The 16,987-nt window shown below is 59.3% G+C and overlaps 1 protein-coding gene across 4 annotated transcripts; it reads left to right on the top strand.

Moving 5' to 3' along the window:
• The first annotated feature begins 4,612 nt into the window (after positions 1-4,612).
• Positions 4,613-16,928, top strand: SH3BP1 (SH3 domain binding protein 1). Of its 4 annotated transcripts, none has more exons than XM_077914602.1 (18): positions 4,613-4,790; positions 5,979-6,027; positions 6,259-6,363; positions 7,421-7,497; positions 7,804-7,915; positions 8,027-8,103; positions 8,590-8,734; positions 9,277-9,345; positions 9,506-9,596; positions 10,019-10,164; positions 10,714-10,825; positions 11,189-11,270; positions 11,357-11,437; positions 11,883-11,999; positions 12,720-12,817; positions 13,374-13,533; positions 14,576-14,670; positions 16,014-16,562. In XM_077914602.1, the coding sequence occupies exons 1-18, from the start codon at positions 4,732-4,734 to the stop codon at positions 16,424-16,426; spliced, it is 2,088 nt and encodes a 695-aa protein (XP_077770728.1). In that variant the 5' UTR covers positions 4,613-4,731; the 3' UTR covers positions 16,427-16,562. The 4 variants fall into 4 exon arrangements, with proteins under 4 accessions (XP_077770728.1, XP_077770730.1, XP_077770731.1 ...); XM_077914604.1 differs by lacking the exon at positions 16,014-16,562 and adding an exon at positions 16,647-16,928 and having other exon boundaries at positions 4,614-4,790; XM_077914605.1 differs by lacking the exon at positions 16,014-16,562 and adding an exon at positions 16,658-16,779 and having other exon boundaries at positions 4,615-4,790.
• The last annotated feature ends 59 nt before the right edge of the window (positions 16,929-16,987 follow it).

Raw genomic sequence — 16,987 nt, 5'->3', positions numbered from 1 at the left:
CTGTCTGCAGGGCTGGGGGTGGAGTCTGATGATGGAAGGTGACCCTCCGCTGGCTCCACTCCCTGGAGGAATCACTCCCCAAATAACGTGTGTGGATTTGGCCAGAGGTCTGGAGCACCGCTCAGGAGACCCAGAGCCTCTGGAGTCCTCGTGGTGGAACAGGGAAGGGGGGTTCTCTTGCCTTGAAGGGTCACCCCCACCCCCCCGCCAGAAGCAGTGGGACTTCCCAGACCCCGAAGCCACACTTCCACTTCTATTCATGCGGCTGGAGAAAGCAGCTCGTTTGGGTTTCTTTTTTGGCAACTACAGCACACTGCTCATCTGTTTGTGGCAGCCACCAGGACCCGAGGGGCCGCCACCCGCCTGAGAGCCTGTCTCTGCCCCTATCTGCACAGGAGGAGGGCACAGGAGCCAGCCCGAGGCCTGGCCTGGCACTCGTCCTCAGAACTGCCTGCAGTGACAAGAGTTGACAAGAAAATCGAGGCTCACAGAGCTTGTAAATGCCTGAGGGCACACATTAGGGCGAGTCCAACCAGCTGTCAGGTGAGGTGCCCTCCGGCAGCACGCTGTGTGCACCCCCCACCCCACCCCCGCCCCGCACCCTGGTCTCCCGAGGAGCCCTCTCTCCCCAGCCCTCCGTGGGCCGCTGTACCCTGAAGCCAGGGTTATCAGCGCACAAACTCTGGAGGGCTGTCAGGATTGGGAAGTCCTCTTGCCTTTGCCCCTCCTAGGGTTTCCTTCTGGGAAAGTGCTTCTGGCTTGGGAAGGAGGCAGGCAAGTTCTCAGAGCCCCAGAAATCACCCCACAGGCCTGGCCACCCTGGGCAGAAGCTTCCACTCAGAGCCCGGCCCTGGTAGGACCACAAACAAGCGATCTGCTCAAGTGTCCGTAACGCGACGTTCCTGCTCAATCCAGTGGCCCCGCAGCCGACCCTGCTACCATCACCTCCGCGCCAGCCACTGGCCTCCCTGCGCATGTTCTGCTTGAGCTTCACCCGCTGACACTTCCCAGGCTGTCCCAGGCTTGCCCCCGGGAGGCAGCCGTGGGGATGGAGGGGGCAGGGGGCAGCATTTCGGGAGCCTCCAAGCAGTGGCATCTGGCATGCATGTGAGGGCTTGGGAGCCTGTCGGGTCAGCTTGATTTTTTTTTTCCTCTTTTAAGATTTTATTTATCCATGAGAGACACAGAGAGAGAAGCAGAGACACAGGCAGAGAGAGAAGCAGGCTCCATGCAGGGAGCCCGACATGGGACTCGATCCCAGGATCCCGGGATCACAACCCGAGCCAAAGGCAGACGCGCAACCACTGAACCACCCAGGTGTCCCTCAGGTCAGCTTTCTAACTTGGCCTCTACCACATAACCGTGAGGGACCTGGGGATGGACCTGGTGCCCCAGAGCCTTGGCCTATTTATCAGTAGGGGATAATGGGGATTATGATGCCAGCCTTACTGGGAGATGTATGCAAGTATGTGAAAAAAATGTGCTATTATGGGACACCTGGGTGGCTCAGCGGTTGAGCGCCTGCCTTCAGCCCAGGGCCTGATCCTGGAGTCCCGGGATCGAGTCCCACGTCAGACTCCCTGCTTGGAGCCTGCTTCTCCCTCTGCCTGTGTCTCTGCCTCTCTGTCTCTGTGTCTCTCATGAATAAATAAAGTCTTTAAAAAAAAAAAAAAGTGCTATTGTTCCAAGAAGGCAGCAGGACACATTTAGGGGGCAACTAGGCAGAAATGGAGGCAAGAGTCTTTTCATTCCAGACTTTGCAGGCTGGATAACAAGGAGCAGGGCCTGTTAAAAGCATTTTACGTAGAAACTCCTTTAGTCCTCAAAAGAATCTGTCAGGTACCCACTATTGTTCTCATTTTACCCAGGACACTGAGCTCAGACAGGTGGACTACCTCACCCAAGGTCACCCAGCTAGTTCGAGGCTGAGCCCAGCTGGCCGGTTTCATCCACACACACTTGAGCTCTGTTCTTGCTGTCTCTGGGTTGGAAATAAGTGTCCATTGATGCAATGCCTTCACTTGCATTCAAGTCAGCCCGGTCTATTGAGCTCCTGGGACTATGGCACATTGCTAGGCCACGCAGGATTCGGCACGAGCAGAGGAAAGCCAGCCAAGTCGACAAGCCCTCACAAGGCAGTGTGAAAAGCTCTTGTGATTGGAGATGGTGTTGGTGACCTCTGAAGTGCGCCCTCCCCCCCGCCCCCCCCCCCCCCCCCCCCCCCCCGTGCATCTGCGCTTCTAAAACTACGATCTCAACATTCACTGATATAATTTCCAGTGTCCAAAAGTCTCTGATTACAACATCCTTCGAAGGAACAGCCAATGATCCAACCTTTGGGGCTTCCAAACTTTTATGATTCAGCATCCAAGTGTGCTCAAGCTTAAATATACCCTAAAACATACCCCTCATCCAACCCAGAGGCACAGCAGCCCCACCCAGACCAGACAGAGAAGAGCTCTTGGGCCAGACCGAAGGGGAGCCTGGGTGAGAGGTGCAGAGCTCCACCGCGCTGATTAGACGACCCTGGTGGTTTTCAGCTGCTACTGCTATGGCCCAAGTGTCCTGACCCCCCTGCGGACCCAAGCTGGGGCCCAGGCCTGGGCGAGCCTAGAGGGGACAAAGGTAGAAGCCAGACCTTGCCCTCAGGGACCTTGAGAGGAGCTGAAGAAGTGGGCAAACCCAGCCCAGTGTGTTCCAGGCTGGAGGCAGGCTGAAACAGGGTGGGAACACCCTGTAACCCACAGATTTCTGAGACAGCAAGACAGTGGCACCTGGTGTCAAGCTGCTGGCTTAGGAGTCTTCAGCTTCCTACTTGTGCACACAGTAGGCTGTGCCCATTGCAGAAATGGGGGAAGACTTGAACCACCCTGATGTTCTGGGATCTGGCCAGTGAGGAATTGGGAAAGGCCAGGACTGGAACCCAAACCTTGCAAACCCTAACCCCGCATCTGAAGAAGTCAGGTCTAGACTGGACTCTGATTTCTCCCACCATCAAGGCATTCCTCAAGCCCTGCCCCTTTTCTAGAATTTCCTCCAGAGGCCTTCCAGTTGGTGAAAGGGAGGTGGGCTAAGAAACCTTGTCTGGGATCTCCTTATGCCAGCTTGAGCCTTGGATCCAGTGGATTCCACACTCAGGTGGGCCCCGGGGCTGAGGGGCTGTGAGGCTCTGACTCGGCAGCAGCAGCAGCAGCTAGAGGGTTCCCTTCTCACCTCCTCCCCACTCCTGCTGGGCCGGTCTGGCTCTCCCTTCAGGGGACTGGAGGAGCAAGCAGCCAGCACCCAGTGAGTGCTCGCCCTGTGGCAGGGCCCCTGTCTGAGGCCAAGGTCCTGCCCCCATGAAGTACCCAGTCTGCCTACCCACACACAGTAGGCGCTCAAGTAATCCTCAAACTGAGTTAAAACTCCCAACAAAGCAAAGGCTGGGCAAGACCATACGGCTGTCTCTCCCCCTCCCACTCTCCCTGGGGTCCCTAATGCCGAAGGGGTCCAGGGGTTCAGAGTAAGGAGACCCTACTGTTTCCTAAGGTCCTTTTTTTTTTTTTTTTTTTTTGGTAGATTTAATTTATTCATGAGAGACAGAGAGAGAGGCAGAGACACAGGCAGAGGGAGAAGCAGGCTCTGTGCAGGGAGCTGGATGCGGAACTGGATCCCAGGACCCTGGGATCATGCCCTGAGCTGAAGGCAGACATTCAACCACTGAGTCATCCAGGTGCTCCCCTAAAGTCCCTCATTTTGTATTAACTAACAGTTATGAAGCACCTAGTGTATGCCCAACTGTGTTTTGGGTGGAGGGCCAAGAATCACTACCACTGAGTCTGGGGGCTCAGAGCAGCACTCACCTCACTGTCTTACAAGAGGAAGGGCAAGGATTCACAAAGTCTGCTGGAACGAGAGGCTTTAAGGACGGGGGAGAGAACTGTGCTGGGGCTGGGAAGGAGCTGGATGTCAGGGAGCTGCTCTGGAGGGTGGGGCACCCCCCCCTTAAAGGGACAACGGGAACAGGCAAGGTTATCTTGTCGGCTCTCCAGGATGGGCAGTTCAGTTGGCCCATCAGACCATTAAAGAGCAAGTCCAGAGTTCTAGTGCCTTGTCCAAGGGCACAAAGCAACACAGTGGCCCCAGGAAGCCGAAGTCCTGGCCAGTCTCCAAAGTCTCCAGTAGGGGAACAGGCAGGGGTCATCTCTAGCTCGAGGTGGCCAGGAGGTCCTTCGGAGAGGAGCCCAGGGCAGCACCCTTCGGCAGGCCCGGGTGCGCCGGCGCGGGCCGGAGAGGCCTGCGGGGCCCTCTTTACCTTTAAGAGGGGTGCGGGACCGAAACCCCGGGCCGGGGGCTGGCGTGGGGCGGAGCCCAGAGTCCCGCCGCGAGGTGGCAGGAGCCGGCTTACCTGCTTCCCGCCACCGGGCGGGGCGGGGCCGGGGGCGGGGCCGCCACCAACCTGTGGACCGCCCGACGAGTCGCGGGGACCGGCCGGGGACCGCGGGGGGCCCGGAAGCCGGGGGCGAGCGAGCAAACAAACTTGGAGAGAGGAGTGACCTGGGGGCCGGGGGCGGAGTCGCCGCGGAGGGGGCGGGAGCGAGCGGCCGCCCGAGCGCCGCCGGCCCAGGAAGCGGAGAGCGCCGCCCACCCATCCGGGGCGAGCGCGGCGCTGCGGGCGCAGGCAGGCTGGGCCGGGGGCTGCCGGGCCCTCGCCCCCCACCGTGACCCCGCGGCCCCCCGCCCGCGCCCAAGATGATGAAGAGGCAGCTGCATCGCATGCGGCAGCTGGCCCAGACGGGCAGCTTGGGACGGTGAGTGTCAACCCTCTCCCTCCCCGCCCCACACTCACCCCCGCCGGACCCTAGCGGCCGTCGAGGGGCGGGGAGGCTGGGGACGGCGGGACAGACACCCTCGGACCGGCCAGAGCCCTGCCGTCGCTCCCCCGCCTCCGAGAGCCACCCCCACGCCCGGCCAGAGCGGGAGGGGCAAGGCCCTTTGGGGAAGGGGGCACCCCCAGCCCTCTGCGTGCAGGGAGGATCAGGGATGCTGGGTCTTCTCGGCCTCCATGAGCCTCTTGAGCGAACGGTCCTTCCTGGCCTCACTTGTCCCCTCTGTACAATGGGGACAGCTAACCATCTCTGGTCGCCTGGAGTGGGGGCGATCGGGGGCAATTGGGGGCGATCGGGCCCCAAACCTTGGGGGAGGAGAGGAGACTAGGTCCCTGTGGTGGGAGGAGGGGCCTCTTGTCCTGCTTTGTGCCTCTCCCCCTCCACCCCACCCCCAGCCCAGAGGCCTCCAGCTTCTCTATCTTGCTTCTGCTTTTCCCAGCCTCAGGTGGAAACATCCCCAGGTCTCTGTTCTCACCAGCTGGCCCCCAGAGCCGGTGGAGTGGAGGCCAGAAGTTTGGGGAGCTCCCAAGGCCTGTCTTCTCTCCTCTTCCCTCTGTGTTGGGAGTTTCCCATTCTCTTGGCCCAGGGGAGGGGACTGAGAGTCCAGAGGCCTGGCTCTAGTCTCCCACCGCATGGATGCCTATGTGAGCCTAGGCAGTCAGGCGCCCTTGCTCTGGGCTTCAGTGTCCCCAAGTGTCCCTGAACAGGGGTTCAGGGCTTGCACACCACTGCAGTCCTGACTCCTGCATGACTGACAGCCCAGGAGTCTGAGCTCGCACACTTCCCGTTCTTGGGGCCTGCCTGGCCTCCTCTCCCCAGGGTCAGCAGAAGAGGCTGGGGTGGCTTCCCAACCTCACCGCCTTGGGTTTCATCCACCCTCTCTCAGGACACAGCCCTGGGTGGAGGAGGAAAAAGCCGTGTATCCTATTCCCACCCCCATGGAATGTGCTCCGACTGGGATGAGGCTGACAGGCAGGCCACCCAGGGCGGGCCCCAAGAGGAGGGGCCCTGGAAGCAACAGGGGTCCAGGTGCCCTGCTGAGGGGGCAGGGGGAGGCAGGGGGTTTCCTAACCTGGGCGGCCTCAGCAGAAGCTCCTCCCTCCCCCACAGCAACCCGGAGACAGAGACGGCTGAGTTCCTTGGGGAGGACCTGCAGCAGGTACATGCCTGGGCCGGCAGCGGGTGGCAAGGCAGGCCTGTGCAAGCTGTTAGCAGAGGGCCGCGTGAGGACGCCATTTGGGGGACCCGGTTGAGTCATCCCTCAAGCTGTTGGCCATGGTCTCCAGGAGGAGGGAAGAGAAAAGTGGCTCCTGCTCGGGGAAAGAATGGGGCAGTGGGGGGCAGGGGGCAACCACCTCCTATGATCCATAAACCCCGACCCCCTCTCCAGGTAGAGCAGCGCCTGGAGCCGGCCAAGCGAGCAGCCCACAATGTCCACAAACGGCTGCAGGCCTGTCTGCAGGGCCAGAGCGGGGCGGACATGGACAAGCGGGTGGTGAGTGGGGGTCCCAGGGAGTTGGGGCCTGGACAGGACACCTCTGCCCAGTGGGGGAGTGAGGGCAGGGCTGGGGTCTCCCTGCCCATCTGAGTCTCTGGCTCTGAGGGGGTAGGGCCTGCATTGTCCCAAGACCCTTCAGGCACCCCAGTGACACGGCTGTATCTCTTCCCCACCCCCTTCTTGACCCTGGTCCCATCTGCACGGACTCCCCTGAGGCAGAGCCAGGCCTCCTACAGCACCTGAACTTCTCTGTCTGGTCAGCCCCAGAGCGGACCAGAGCAGGCCTCTGAACTGAGGCCGTGTGGGAGGGCTTCCTGAAGGAAGTGGCATTTGGGCTGATATTAATACTCACCGTATCAATCCACAGCGAGCATTTGTAGACCGGTGACTGCTAGTCTGTTGCTCAGCTGTGTCAACGTGTTGTCTCACTTACCGCTGACGACACCCCTAGGAGGAGGCTGCCCTCATTAGCACTTTGTACAGATGAGGAAATGGACACCAGGAGGTGAAGTCTCAAGGTCACACGACTAATAAGTGGCAGAACTGAGATTTAATCCCTGGTCTTTCTGACCCAAGCTGGTGCTCTTCGTAACTTGTAGGTGGGAGGGTTTTGAGTTCAGCAGTGACTAAGGCCAAGCCACAGATTCCCCTGGGGCAGGGGAACAGCCCCACTCCCAGGGAGCTCCTAGCGCCTCTGTCCTCCTTCCAGCTGTGTGAACTCGGGCAAGCTCCATGCCCCCTCTTCTTAGTTTTCTGGTGTGGGAGGGTACTTGGTCATCCCTTCGTGCTCAGTGGATTCGTTTCTGGGAGGCGAAAAGGGCACCCCAGATGGGACGGGGTGGGGGACATGGTCACAGGGAGATGTCGCTCAGCCATGCCTGGTCATCATCCTGTCTCCACTCCCACCTAAGACTGTGGCCATCTTGGCTTCCCTGCTCCCCTGTCCATGCTCAGTGCCTCAGTGGGGCTCCGTCCCCGAGGAACTGTCTACATGCTTGGGTGGGGTGGAGGGAGACCCAGCAGGTGCTCACAGCCCGGCCTGCCCTTCCTGCAGAAGAAGCTCCCCCTCATGGCTCTGTCCACCACGATGGCCGAGAGCTTCAAGGAGCTGGACCCCGATTCCAGCATGGGGTGAGCACAGACAGGGCCCCGTCCCTCACCCAGAGATGCCAAAGGGGGATCTGAGCTGGGAGGGGGTCCAGGTGTGGAAGGGCGTCCACAACGGGAGGATGACCAGGCTGAGGGTCGTGTCTGCGCCGGGGGGCAGTGTCCAGGTCAGAGAGGGCGGCCAGGTCTGGGAGGGTGTTTGGCTCAGAAAAGATGTAGGAGAGATAGAAGGGGCAGGAGGTGATGGGGAGGGAGGAGACCCCCCCAAGTGTTTCCAGATGGGGGTGAGGAGCTGCGGGAGCGCTGGGCCCACTGGTGTTGTGTCCACAGGAAAGCCCTAGAGATGAGCTGTGCTATTCAGAACCAGCTGGCCCGCATTCTGGCCGAGTTTGAGATGACCCTGGAGAGGGATGTTCTGCAGCCACTCAGCAGGCTGAGTGAGGTGACCCTCCCCACTTCCCCATCCTCACCCCATCCCCAGCCCTCCGCTCCCCCAGCCTCAACTCCAACCTCCTCGGCCGCTGACCCCCTCCCTCCCTGTGCCTACCCCCAGGAGGAGCTGCCAGCCATCCTCAAGCATAAGAAAAGCCTGCAGAAGCTGGTCTCCGACTGGAACACCCTTAAGAGCAGGTGGGAGCCATAGGCCCTGGGTGGGGTCCGCACCTAGGTCAGCCTACAGAGGTGGCCAGAAGCCACACTAGGAGGATGCAGCAGGGACCACTGGGTAGAGTTAGTGTGAGTACTTGTGCACACATCTAGCGTTTAGGAATGCACCTGTAAGAGTGCCTCTGTGAACATGTGTGTGCACGCGCTCTTGCCAGCTGCACGTAACCCCAGAGCCTCGGATAGCCAGGAATGATCCTCCAAGATCCCTGGCCTGCAGGAGGCCCCCACCCTCCACTCTGGAGCTGGGTGGCCTTAATCACCAAGCCCACCACCAGGGGGAGGCCCTGAGCACTCGCGACTCAGGCGTGGGTGAGGCCCAGGGCCAGCGGAGCTCTGGGATGTTCATCCCTAAACCCTAGAATCCTGGGTGGGCAGGCATATGGAGGGGACACTTGGATCTGGACGTGCTGCAGGGGGACACTGACCACCCCACTTGGGGATCATTACCAGGCTCACTCAGGCAGCTAAGAACTCAGGCAGCGGTCAGGGCCTGGGCAGTGGCCCTGGAAGTTACAGCCATACAGCCACGGCCACCAAGGTGGAGACACTGAAGGAAGAGGAGGAGGAGCTGAAGAGGAAGGTGGAGCAGTGCAAGGTGAGTGGGTGCCTGGAGCTCCCCGGCTATGAGGGGGAGGCAAGGGCGGGCGGGTCCCCTCCCCATTTCACAGAAGAGGAAGCTGAAGCCCAGAGAGGTGATGTGCCCACTCAAGGCCACACAACTGGGAAACAGCAGAGCCAGGATTTGAGTCCAGGCAGTCAGCCCCCAAGCTCTGTGCTCAGCCACCAGCTCATGGCCTCTTCTGTCTACACCGCACACATGATTCCTGGGAGGCAGGGACTTGTGTTTGCCATGGTCTTGGCGTGTTTGTTGAGTGAGTCAAGGAATGAATGGGGAATAATGCAAACCACTGTGCTAAGGTGTGTGGCACAGAGATGAGGGCTAGAGGCTATAAAAGCCCTTCAAGAGTTCAACGGGTTCCCGTGTCCCCAAATGCAAACCGTAGCAGAGAGAGAACTGGCCAGGGCCCTCCACGTACAGCTTGGACAAGTCACTAACCCCTCTCTGTGCCTCAGGGTCTCAGCTTGCCCCTGGGCCCCAGCCTCACTGGTGAGCCCTCCCCTTTCTCTCTCTCCAAGGATGAATACTTGGCCGACCTATACCACTTTGCCACCAAGGAGGACACGTATGCCAACTACTTCATCCATGTGAGTTCAAGACTGGGCTCCAGCCGCTAGAACTCAAGGGTGGACATCAGGGGCCACTGGGACATCCTTCAGGATGTGGAAGGGAGGGGTGTGTTCTCACGGACTCCAGGGAGGCACAGCTTCCTTCACTCCCCCGGGGGTCCCCCACTTGTCTCTGCAGCTTATGGAGATTCAAGCGGATTACCATCGCAAGTCTCTGAGCTCGCTGGACACAGCCCTGGCTGAGCTGAGGGAGAACCACAGCCAAGCAGGTGGGGACACAGGCCGGGCCTGGCCCCACACCCCGGACCCAGCCCCACTCAGGGCATGCTTAGAAGCTTGCGCTCCATCCTGAAAGGCCATAGGGAGCCATGGATGAGTTCAGGGCAGATTAGTTCTGATTCGATTTGTGGTGGAGAGGTAGTCTGCTGTGTGAGGATGGAGTGAAGGGAGCAAGACAGGAGTCCTTTAGGAAGAAGGGAGGGGCCCTGGAGCAGGGCAGAAATAGTGGAGGTGGGTGGATTCCAGAGAGATGCTGGGTGATTTCCAGATATGTGGCCTGGAGGGTTGGGTGGGAGGTAGTACCACTGGCCCAGGCAGTAGTCCTCGAGGAAGGCGGGGCGGGGGGGAGGGGGTTGCCCTGGCTGCCAGGGATGGGAGGACCCTGGGCCGCTGATCTGTCTCGTCCCTGCAGACCCCTCCCCCTCGATGATGGCCGCCCCCTTCTTCAGGGTGTATGGGGTGTCACTGGGAACCCATCTGCAAGAGCTGGGCCGGGACATCGCGCTGCCCATTGAGGCCTGCGTCAGGATGCTGCTTTCCGAGGGCATGAAGGAAGAGGTGGGGCCCAGGGGGCAGGTCAGGGCGGGGCACCTGGTTCTGTGCCACCGCTCCACATACTGCTCCGGCTGTGGTTGTCATCCCACCATTAGAGCCCAGGTGCCTGTGAGGCCACAGCCTCCGGAGGTCAAACTGGCACTCAGTGATGCTCGTGAGGCAGCCATTGTGCTATTAAGGCCTTGACACTTAGTTATCCCCACAACCCTTCACTGGCTCCACTTTCCAAGTCGGAGTCGGAGGCCAAGAGGAAAACATGCCCAGTGGCACATGAGGGGGTGGCAGTGAAGCTGGGCACCCCCCATGGTGCAGTCACGACTGCACAGGCCCTCATCCGTCCCAGGCACCTGGCTGTCGCTCGTCTTCAGCTCCTTTCCTGAGGACAGACCCTGAGGAGGCCAAACTCTACTCAGAGACCAACTTAGACGTCTTGACAGTGCTGCCAGCCTCCTCTCTCCCTTCCACTCCTATCCAGACACCTGTCTCCCGCCAGGGTGTCCGTCCCTGCCCACCCCTCCGTGACCCCCCCACCCGTTCACTCTCATACCCCAGGGCCTCTTCCGTCTGGCCGCTGGAGCCTCAGTGCTGAAGCGCCTCAAGCAGACCATGGCCTCGGACCCCGGCAGCCTGCAGGAGTTCTGCTCTGACCCCCACGCCGTGGCAGGTGCCTGCTCCCAGGAGCCCAGGGAGGAGGAGGCCTTCCCCCTAGATCCCTTCCCCGCAGCTGCCAGAAATGCTCCCGTGATGGTTGGCTGAAGGCCTGATAATCGAGCCCTCAGGAGGCGGGTTCATAAAAGGGGGGGGGGGCGTCCGTGATGAACCCCCTGCAGTGCATGTACATTCTCCTGGGAACAAGTTCACTGGACTTCATCATTTTCTCCAGAAGACCCACGGCCCAAAGAAATGATCAGACCTGCACACGTTAGTGTGAACGAGGGCTTAGTCCCTAACAGATGGAGAGAGCTAGGCACTGGGGTGGAGGTGGGGGCTTCGGGCACTGTGTCCAACACCCCCACCACCATTTCAGGTGCCCTCAAGTCCTATCTGCGGGAGCTTCCAGAGCCTCTGATGACCTTTGACCTCTATGACGATTGGATGAGGGCAGCCAGGTGAGGTGGGAGCTAGGGAAGGCAGGGCTGCAGGGGTGGGGCCCTGGGGCCCTAGACTGGCTCACCAGGTCTCTCCCTGTCCCCAGCCTGAAGGAGCCAGGGGCCCGGCTGGAGGCCCTCCAGGAGGTGTGCAGCCGACTGCCCCCGGAGAGCCTCAACAACCTCAGGTGAGCCTGAGCCTGCCCCCTTGGCCTCAACAGTATTTCCAAAAACACAGCTAAGATGTGCTAGTCATGTGTTTTATACTAGACATTGAACTAAACCTCTGAAGTCACATCACCTGGCTTGAAATTCCCACCTCTGCGGCTGTGTGGCCCTGGCCAGGTGATTTGACCTCTCTGTGCCTCAGTGCCCTCACCTGGAAAACAGCACGGCAGTCCCTACCCCGCAGGGTGGCTGGGGGATTCGCAGCTTAGCCCAGCGCCTGACACACACGTGGCACTCAGCAGATCAGCTAATTTAACTGTTAAAAAATGTTAAGCCATCCTGAGGGGGACCTTTGCCTCTCTTTGGAAACCCCAGGCTGAGGAATTCTGAGGCCTCAGGAGCATCTGTGGTGTTCGTGGGCAGTTTGCCCCTGTCCCTGGCCAAGCCCACCTTCTGCCTCCCCAGGTACCTGATGAAGTTCCTGGCACGACTGGCTGAGGAGCAGGAGGTGAATAAGATGACGCCCAGCAACATCGCCATCGTCCTGGGGCCCAACCTGCTGTGGCCCCCTGAGAAAGAAGGGTGAGGGGCCACAGGTTGGGAGGAAGGTGGCAGTCACCCACTCCAACCATCTCCTGCTTATGTTTTCCCTGGGCCTCAGTTTCCCCATCCTTGGAGTGGGTTGAGCGGCTCCTATTCTCAAGAAACTGCCGTGAGGAGCAGCCCAAAGGGAACACAGACCCCACAGGGCTTTGGAGCTAGGCGTTGGGTGATCATGGTAGGGGGGTGCTTGGAGGGCTGGGAGCCCAGAGATCTGGTTCTAGCCCCACCCCTCACCCTTCCAGAAATGCTTCAGGGAGGCACTCTCTGGACCTCCATTTCTTCATCTGTAAATTGGAGAGAAACTACAAACTTTGAGGATTTTTGCTTTGGGAATTAGATGAGATAACGAATGGAGAAATGGTTTATAAGCTATAAAGTGCAGTGTGGGGTATGTGAAGGGTCATTATAATGCACCTGGTCACTGATGGCAAAAAGATTTCATTCATCTGCTGAGGATGATTACTTGGTAGAGGCTCCCTTGATCCACGAACTGTGAGGGAAAAACCATTCTGACTAGTGACACCTGTCGTGGGTGAAGGAGGGGGAACGTCGGGCATGTGAGCAACATGCTGGCCATCTGCTGGCCGTCTGCGAGCTTTTCTGAGAACGGGCACTTGATGTGATTGGGCCAGAAAGGGACTTAGGGTCACGAAGACTGTTAGGAAATGGACGGCTTACTTCTGTTCCCTTTTGCCCCAGGGACCAGGCCCAGCTGGACGCCGCCTCAGTGTCATCCATCCAGGTGGTGGGCGTGGTGGAGGCTCTGATACAGAACGCAGACACCCTCTTCCCTGGAGGTGAAGCTCCTGCCTTTGTGTTTGGGGTTTTTTGTTTTTGTTTTTTAATTTTATTTATTTGTGAGAGAGAGCACAAGCAGGGCAGGGGTGGAGGGCAGAGCGAGAGGGAGAAGCAGACTCCTGCTGAGCGGGGAGCCCAAAGCAGAACTTGATCCCAGGGTCCCGGGATCATGACCTGAGCCGAAGGCAGACACTTAACTGACTGAGCCACCCAGGCACCCCGAAGTGCCTGCCTTTGTGAACCTATCCCTTTGTGCCCTCATCTGCCCAGCTCGGTGTCCTTCAGACTCCGCTTCAGTCCCTGGCAGCTCCACGAACTCACCACGAAGCCTGGAGCTCATTGCTTCCCTGTTCTGAGCCTCAGTGTCTCATCTGTAAAATGGGGATGATCCTGCTTGCCTTGCGGGATTGTTGTAAGGCTCACATGGGAGCGGGAAGGTGAAACAGGGTCCACATACTGTCAGGGGAAAGGGACAACGGTCCTGACCCTGGCCTAGGTTTTAAGGGCAGCTGGCAGAGGTTCTGCAAGTTCAGACCCGCTTCCTTCTGTCTGCAGACATCAACTTCAACGTGTCAAGCCTATTCTCAGCCCCTGGCCCCCAGGACAAGGTCAGCAACAGGCCAGCTGCTGAGGAGCTTCCAACGATGGTGGCAGCCGCCCCAGCCCCGGTCCCGGCCCCAGCCCCGACCCCAGCCTCACTGGCCCCCAAGGAAAGGTAAGGACCGATGGATATGAATGACCCCCATGAATGTCTTTGCCCCAAGACATCGGCCTGAGGCACCATCTCAGGACTTCCAGCAGCATTTTAGGAAAGGTGATTATTGTGTTTTCATACCCAAATACCAGGTTTCCCCATTTGGAGGGGGTGGGGTGGAGACTCAGAAGCCGTATTCCTCTCGGCCTGTGATGTGTTCCCGCGTTCAGTATGCGGCAGTTTGCTGAGCACCTCCTGTGTGCCAGGCACTGTTTCAGGCCCTGGGGATTTAGGGAACAAAGGGGCTGGGCAGCTGGAATTTGTAAATACCTTCCAGTCTTCTCTTTGATCCTTTAAATCTAGAAGGGCTCCATGGTACCATGTTGCCTCCCTACCAAGTAGGCATGGTTCTGTTATCACACTGCCAGGGCCCAAACCGTGACTTTCTTCAGATAAGCAAGACAGATAGATGCTGCCCTGAGACCTTGTTTTCCTGGGGCAGAGGGAGTCAACAAGCACTCCCATAAACAGATACTGTCGTGCCAGGCAGTGAGACATGTCCCTAAACAGAAGACAGCAGGTTAGGAGGCTGGAGTGGGCAGCTGCTTTAGGGTGCGCATCAGGAAAGGCCTCCTCAAGGAGAAGGCAACTGAGCAGAGAGCTAGCTGGAGGAAGCCAGGAATGAGCCATGGCCTCCCCTCCCGCTTCTCGGCTGCTCTCTGGCTTCTAGCGGCTAGAACAGCCAGGGAAGACCACAGGGAGGCTTAGAGCTGAGGCCCTGCTGGCCCACGGGGATCCATGGACACTGGTGCAGCCTCACACAGAAGCCGGGGGTCCAGTGGATACAAACTCTGACCAAGGCCAGAAGCATCTTCTTGTGGCCCCAGTGGGGGCAGGGCAGGGGGACTATCCTGGGGACAGATCCCAGGCCCTACCACAAGGTGGCCCAGGACAAATCCTGGAAGAACTCAAACAAGGCCTGTCAACTGGGAGTCTCCCCAAGATTTCGGGAGACTTCTGGGAGGTGGCCAGACCTGACCCTGACCCTCTCCTTCCTCCACAGGACAGAGTCCGAGGCGCCCCCCAGACCAGCCTCCCCCAAGGTCAGTAGGACTCCCTCAGAGGCAGCCACTCCAGCGGAGGACATGGCTCGGAGGAGTAAGTTGGCAGGGGGTAGAAGGTGGGCAGGGAAGGGGGGCCAGCAATCCAGACCATCTCATGTTTTCAGACAGCTGGGGAGGCCAGAAATCTGGGAGGCCACGAGCCCAGGTTTGCTGCCTGGCGCTCTGGGTTCAGATTCCAGCCCTGTGACCTTGGGCAGGTGACTTCACCTTGTCTGCCCCTCCTCCTCTGTGGAAATAGAACAGTAACCACACCTACCTTGTAGGGCTGTTTGTGAAATAGTGCTGCCTGACTCACACCTGGCGCATAGTTAATGCTTGCTAAAGCTTAGCCATCGTGGCAGTTGGGGGGCATGGTGTCCAGTCCCTGAAGGGGTCCAGAGAGCGGAGCGAAGAGGAGAGAAGATGGGGTGGAGGCTTCACAGGGCAACAAGGTGGGGAAGTGGTGGAGGTGAGCAGAAATTCAGGCTCCTATGAGCCCCTGTGATGCACTCACCTGTTGACTTGTCCTAAAGCCAAGCTGGTGAGAAAGCCCAGGGTTCAGATGGGAAGTCACTGCTGGGGACCAGGACACATGAGAGGGCCCAGCCAGCCCCAGAGGCACTGGAGTCTGCACCTGGGGTACAGCGTGGAGCCAAGGGGTAGCTGGAGCTCTGGCCCAGCAGGATAGGACTGTGACTTCACAGAGGGACCTTCCTGCAGGAAGGGGCATCTAGGGATATGTGCTCACTGGAGCACAGCCCCTCAACTGCCCCAAAGTCCTCGTGTCAGCCCGGGGAGGTCCAGGCTTTCATCCCATCTAACCAATGAGGAAACTGAGGCCCTAAGGGGGCACATGATTTGCCCAAAAACCCCCAGTGGGTGGAGGCAGGGTGAGGACCAGAGTGCAGGCCTCCTGGGCCCTCAGCCACCTCATGAGGTTAGAAACTGGGGTGGGGTGTTTCTGATGGGCTCCTGAGAGGTGAGCAAGACCCAGGAGTCAGGGCAAACAGCCAGCAGTTCTTTATTCAACAAACACGTAGTGAACACCCACTCCGCGCCCCCAACAGTGCCAGCCAAGCCCACGTAGGTGTGGCCTCACATAGTTTCCCTTCTAGTCAGGGAGTCGAGCGCATTTCAGAGGGCAGCAAGTTCTATGAAGAAAATATAACAGGAAAAAAAAAAAAAAAGAAAATATAACAGGAAAATAGGACTAGAGCAGGGCAGCGGAAGGAGTGTATTCTAGCACAGGTGAGCGGCCCAAGTGATGAGGAGCCAGCCGCGGAAAGGGTGTTCCTGGCAGAAGCAAATGCACATGCAAAGATCCTGAGGCAGCATGGAGCTTGGTGGCTTGGTCACAGGCTGTGTGGATGCCTAACTGCCCCTGTCCTTCCTCCACAGCCAAGCGCCCAGCGCCAGCCCGGCCCACCATGCCGCCCCCCCAGGTCTCCAGCATGCGCTCCTCCCCTCCAGCCCCCCTCACACCCCCTGGCTCTAGCAGCCCTGTGGCCCCCCAGGCTCTGCCCCGCCGTCTGGTTGGCAGCAACCTCCGGGCCCCCACAGTGCCACCCCCCTTGCCCCCCAATCCTCCCCAGCCCACCCGGCGCCAGAGCCGGCGTTCACCGGCCTCCCCCAGCCCGGCCTCCCCGGGGCCATCCTCACCCAGCCCGTTCTCTCTGAGCACACCTGTGCAGGGGGACCTGGGAGCAGCCACAGAGGATGGAGGGGCCCCCGAGGCCGTAGGCAGGACCTCCACCCCCCCAGCCATCCCCCCTCAACCCCGGCCCAGGAGCCTTGCCTCAGAGACCGACTGAGTGGGGCTGCGACAGCCCCCAGCATCCTGTCCCTCCCATCTGTCCGCCTGGACACAGCCCTGCCCTTCCCAGGGGTGGGGTCCCCCAGCCTTTGCCTACAAGTGCCTCGGTGCCCGCTGGGTCGGCCCCACGGCAAGGAGGACTCAGGACAGTCCTCCACTTCCAGATCTTTTCCTCCTGCAGCCACCCTGGGCTTGGGGACCCCTCACCCGACTTCCAGCTCCCTGGCAGGGTCCCCGGGGAGCCACCAGAAGGCAGGAGGGGCTTGCCTGTACCTACGGGACTGTTATTTTTCTCTTGCCAACATATTGTTTTGTAAGGCTGGTAAATAAATTATTTTGGACAAAACTGGAGCAGCTGCCCAAATGACAGTTGGGGTTTTTTTTTCTTTCTGCCCTCAAAATAAAGAAGCCACTTGGACGAAAGGGAAGATACTTCCTATTTTTTGCCTCCTTCCTTTCTTCCTGTCTGAAATAAAAAGAGCCAGCGTTTTTAGCGCTTACTCTGTGCTATCCACTGTGCTTTTCCATGTATGGTTTCCATAGAACCTTCTCCCTGGGA

The sequence above is a fragment of the Canis aureus genome, chromosome 11, assembly GCF_053574225.1.
Source record: "Canis aureus isolate CA01 chromosome 11, VMU_Caureus_v.1.0, whole genome shotgun sequence".
NCBI classification, from domain to species: domain Eukaryota; kingdom Metazoa; phylum Chordata; class Mammalia; order Carnivora; family Canidae; genus Canis; species Canis aureus.
Note: the sequence above shows the minus strand (reverse complement) of the source record. Positions and strands in the feature narration are given on the sequence as shown.